This window comes from Electrona antarctica (genome assembly GCF_951216825.1).
Source record: "Electrona antarctica genome assembly, chromosome: 15".
In the NCBI taxonomy this organism is placed as follows: domain Eukaryota; kingdom Metazoa; phylum Chordata; class Actinopteri; order Myctophiformes; family Myctophidae; genus Electrona; species Electrona antarctica.
The window spans coordinates 44,572,882-44,578,407 of NC_136796.1; the positions used below are offsets into that span (position 1 = coordinate 44,572,882).

The 5,526-nt window shown below is 45.1% G+C and overlaps 1 protein-coding gene across 1 annotated transcript; it reads right to left on the minus strand.

Annotated features, from left to right (window-relative positions):
- Nucleotides 1–992: 992 nt before the first annotated feature.
- On the minus strand, nt 993–2,252 carry tmem200b (transmembrane protein 200B; the record flags this gene model as incomplete). Its single annotated transcript, XM_079522914.1, has 1 exon — nt 993–2,252. One exon carries the CDS (start codon nt 2,250–2,252, stop codon nt 993–995), a length of 1,260 nt encoding a protein of 419 aa, XP_079379040.1.
- Between the last annotated feature and the right edge of the window lie 3,274 nt (nt 2,253–5,526).

Sequence of the window (5,526 nt, forward strand, 5' to 3'; positions counted from 1 at the left end):
AAGCGACACCATCATACGAGGGATTCTAAATCAGGCATAGTAGAGAACGGAGCCTCGTGTCACACTTTGTGCACAAATAGTGTAACAAACCAGGAACACAAACACACACACATCCTTCACCTGATGACGGATGAAGATTACCCGCCATCGCTTACCTTACACGACATACAGTACCAACATAACCTTCATTCTGCATAACTAATAAGATGTGACACACTGTATCGTTGTAACGTCTCTATCATGCAATGCATTTTCAACCTGGGATTTTTTTTTTCTTCTTCTTTTTTTCCCCCTCAAAAAGGCCCACTTTTGTATATTCTAGCTGCATTTGTCAAAGGTTGTCAGCACCTTAAGAGGCTCCGCAGTCCAGGTAGTTTGGTTTAAATTGATTGCACAGTGAAATAAGTCCCTCCCGTATATATATCCTTCCACCTCTGCCTTACTGTGTCCTGGGAAGTATATGCAGACGTTTTGGCAATGAAAGACAATATTTCTGCCATTACTGTCAACCTACAGTGCAAAAGTAAACAGACTGGCAAATTGCTCCACTCAACTATGACAGTATGTGGTCTGTGTATTGTTCATGCTTCACAAAAATATATATTTATTTATATATTATGTGACTGTTATGTCAATCCGATTGACTGAAACTCCTCTCGGTCTCGGTATACTATTATCCAAATCCCATGGAAGACATGAAAATACAGGCTTGATTTTTTTGTTTGGTTCCACTGTAATCTCCGTGCCGAGGAAAACAAAAACTCCAATCAGAAATGTTTACCGGGTTTGACTTTTCGCAGATGAACGTCAGAAGATGTTATTATGTTAGGATCCAAATGAATACCAAATGCATCTTGGGTATATGCAACGTTATCATTAACCAACCACGACCAGAATCCCTCTGTTTGACATCATTGTGAGAGCCTGAAAACATTTGGGGACGCTTCACTGGAACGGACCCGACCCAAAGCTTCGATCCCACTGAGAACATTTCACTGGAACGGTCCCGACCCAAAGCTTCGATCCCACTGAGAACATTGCTGTTCCATCTGGTCCAGCAGTTTGTCCACCGAGTCCTCCTTGTTCTCCAGCTTCAGGTATCTCCTTGCGTAGCCCTGCAGCTCGAGCCGAGGCCAGCTACAATACATCTGCTCCTCCACGGAGCTCAGCCCCAAGGGCTCCGTAGCTTGACCGGGCACATTTACACATACCTGTGAACCGGGGTCTCTGCCTGTGGTGTTGTTGGACCCCACCGTTTGACCCTCCGTACCGGGCCCCCCAGAAGACTCCAGACCGTGGAGTCTATGAGGTTTAGTCCTGTAGCTCAAGCTGTGACAGCGTCTGGGTTGGACGGCGGGGACCTCCCAGTCGTCTCCGCCCAGCGTGGACATGGAGCTGGCCGACACCAGGCAGTTGTTGAGCTTGAAGAGATGGGCGGGCGGGGGTTCCAGGCCGGGACTCCCCCCCCCGGGCTCCGCTCCGGAGCGCGTGTTAAAGTCCGTCTTGCTGGAGTTGCAGGAGTTGGAGTGCGACGAGTGGACGGACTTCGGCGAGACGGACTCCTGGTGGTGCAGCGCCTCCGTCCGCAGGACGGCCTGCTGGTAGGTTCCGTCCGAGCGTTCCTCCTGGTCCCTGGTCCGAAGCGAGGGCTCGGAACTGGCGCTGGTCATCTGCTGCAGACAGAGGATGTTGAGGTGGGCGGCGGGTAAGCTGCTCACAAACTGGTAGTGTCTGGCCATGGCGTTGGACACCGCGATCTCGGTGAGGTCCGCGGCGGGCACGGCGGCCGACACGGAGCAAATGACGCTGCGCATCTGGGCCACCAGCATCTGAGTCTCCCGGTCGCGGTTCTCGTACAGGACCGTGTTGGCGCAGATGAGGATGAACAGCCCCACGCCCATGATGACGGGGCCCAGGAGCTTCATGCGCTCGCTGTGTATGAGGCTGGCTGTGGACAGGAGGCCCTTGGCTCCCATGCTCAACCCAGAGGCCTGATGGGAGTGCGACATTCCTCCTCCGCCGTCCGCGGGTCCCAGTATGGTCGTGGTCCGCGTGGTCCTGTAGGGCCAGTATCCCGCCACAGCCAGAGCGGTGCCGACCACCACCACCACGACACCCAGCACCAGGAAGGCGCCCGGCATGGACCGGATGCGCAGCCTGCCTTGAATCACCCCGTCCTTCTTCTTTCTGCTGCGCAAGCTGAACCGGGACTTCCGTGTAGTGTGCGAGGGCGATTTCTCTTCGGTCTTCATGGTGCCGGACGGTCGGTCCAATGCCTTTGCTCCAGGTCACGGCCTTATCTGAGCACTAGGAGGGGGCAGGGCAAATGGTAAAAGTTAATGATAAGGAGACAACAGCTAAAGATGATTTGTGAAATTCTTGAAATGAACCCATTCAGGGCGAGAACCCCTTTTGGTGTTTTAAGCATTGTTATAAAATTGTTATGTTATGTTATGTTAGTATTGTTAAAAAAAAGTAAACCACTCTCTCTATGGGGTTGTTTTGCAACTATTTGCTTTTTAACGTCATTTAACTGCAAATGGCAAGAGCACTATCAAACAATCTGCTCCCAGCTCTTTCATGTCCGTGGAGAGCTCGTAAACCCCAAAATGTACAAATAAAAGAAGAGAGGCATACACATTATGCACCATAAAGTCCTCTGTGTTGATTTACTGTGTGTGCCATTATAGTCTTATGAATTCCAATAGGACAAGGCACAGCGGCATTGAAAATAACTGCCTCAAACACCGACCGTAATTAGCGAAAAGTCCTGGAAATTAAAATGACTTTCATGTCCGAGCAAGAAGAGGCATCTGACAGGGAGACATGTAACATCTGCTGGATTGTTATTTTTTTGCTCGGACAAGATCTCTGGAAGGACACATGGCAAAGGCATGTCTCTTTCAAAGTTATGTAAATGTGCAGCTACAGATGGGACCGGGCTACGTCTTCCACTCATCAAAGCTCTTTTGATATGGGTTTTTGGTCCTTTGAACCGTGAACCACATGAGCAACAGCCCTTAATCATGAATGTATACCCAAACTGCTTTTTGATGTTGATGAGTGCGTATGTATTTTATGAGAGTGCAAAGCACAATCGAGTGAATGGCGTTGAGTTCTATTGTACTGTTTGTATAATGCTGTTCAGCAAAAAAAAACACACACACACACAAAAACAAAAAGATGTGTCCATTGTACAGAGAATAGTGAATGTGTCCAGCTATAGCAGGACTTGTTGCCAGCTGGTAAACTGGAAAGCCTACAAGGTCAATTTGAAGCACTCAACTGCTGAAAGGCATACAACTGTTCACACCACTGTTAGCTAATGTGCCATTCAAACGCCGTTGCTTTTGGAAACACGGTGAGGAATAAACTAACAACTGGAAGAGAAATGACCACATGTGGCCGATTCAGAATGTTCTAAAATAACCCATTTTGGGCGGGAACCCCTTTTGGTGTTATGTAATACTTTAGCTATTGGAAAATAGCAGATCTACAAGCTCATAGCGCGCCACCGAGTGGCGCGCTACGAGCTTGTAGGTCTGCTATCTTTGAAAAATCGTGAAAATGTGCCTCAAATCTTTGAATATATATTCTTTCAGAGTTTCAGTTTTTAACTCAAATCTTTGCTTCTGGAGGGTCCCTCCCTGGAACAACATATTTTCAGATGGGGGTCAGCGGCCAATTACATATCATTTTTTGGGGTCCTTGACATGAAATATTGATTTTTGATATTGATATTGACATTTTAAAAAGACATTTTTTAAATTTTGACGTCAGGCCTAAATGGGATAACAAACAATCCTCCACGGGAGAGGTTTATGTGGTGAGGATGTGATTTACAACAATCTTGATTTGGATTTGTTTTTATATATCTCCCTGGACTCACAAGTAAAGCTGTCTAAGCAAATGGCTGATCCAAGATGTTGATAACATAAGTCTCTCTAGGCTTCATGGTTATGTTGTAAGGCTACTATTTATAAAGAACAACGAATTAGCCCCATATAACAAAGTATGTTGGACTGTTCCTTGCGCTAAGCAGAACATTCCCTTCATTCATCATGGTCATTGATACGGTCATCAACGGGTGATGTAAACCAGACCATACCTTTCATTAACTTGTTTTTCCACTAGCTTTTAATGGGCCAAGAATGTGGAAGGTAGCCAAAAATACTCATAGAATAAGCCACAAGTAGTGCGTCAGGATGGAATTAAAACGGGGAGGCTGTTTGGGAACAAAAGGATGCAGTTATGTATAGCCTACTATACCTTCAGCCCTGCATTGAAGAAACATGATACCCTTTGAAACCGAACTATAACATGCATTCTCAGTTTATTTTTTTTACAAAGTGTTTGTCTTCTTTCCATGTCAAATTACAGTAGTATAATAAATTAACATTATTTTACTTATAGGGTTCAATATCCGTTGGCTATACACGGAAGGCGTAGCCTATTATGATAAGACAGTAATTATTAAGGTAATAAACTGCAGTGCTCCTCTCCTGTTTGGGGTTTGGCTCCTGCTATTGAACCAACCATCAGCATCCATCACTGCGCAGCTTCACGATGCGACTGCAATAGGCTGTTTGACGTGCTGTTGCTTGCTGCATTCCTCTAGTTAGGCTTATCATTCATATGCGATGTACGGCGTCGCTTGCCGACAAGAAAAGTGATCGACAAGCTCACAACCCGTCGCAATGGGCGTTGTTTGGGAGCTTATATGTCAGTTCTGGTCGTGCAACAATTGCGACAGCATTGGACTATATGGAGTTTATCTAGCCTGCAGGCATCAAAAGGCAGACAGGCTGTCCTGTCCTGTCACAAGTCTCTATAGTACCACAGTTGATGACATTTTCGAAACAACCTGTAGGCTATATAGAAAGATCAAAGAACTACAGTAGATTGGTTGATAGCTATAATTATCATTAAAAATAATAATAGGCTAATACATTAAAAAAAAATACATCAGTGAGGTATTTTTCACTTACTGTCTCGGGAAAAGCAAATTGGATGATGCCCTTGCGTGGGATTATTATGTCAAATAATAAAGTCATATTCTGGAAATTCATTATATCTTATATTGATTTGAAACATTATACATAATTTACGAATTGGCTACTTTTGAAAACTTGCCTGTATTTGTCGTATCCTTTTGCAGCATGTTCCTCGTCTCTGCACACATAATAATCCAAATGATTATAGATATTTCTTCGCTTTTTTTGGAGGAAGGGGGGGCTTTGATCTTGACTGAAACAATTCTGTCAAGTTTCTGCAAAAAAGAAATATAATCAAAAATGGAAAGATTGTGTTCCGCTGTCCGTTTCGTTTTCAATTCCAATTCAAACGTCTGAATGAGACCTCTCCCTAAAAGCAAAGATGATGTTGAAAACACAGCCAAAGCCCATTCCATTGCTCCATACAACTAACAGAACAACCACTTCAGCGCCAGCCTTTCTTACTGCTGTCAAGTTAGCGGGAATAAAAACAAGACTTCCGGTGTGAAAAGCGCTATATCTTTCAAAATAA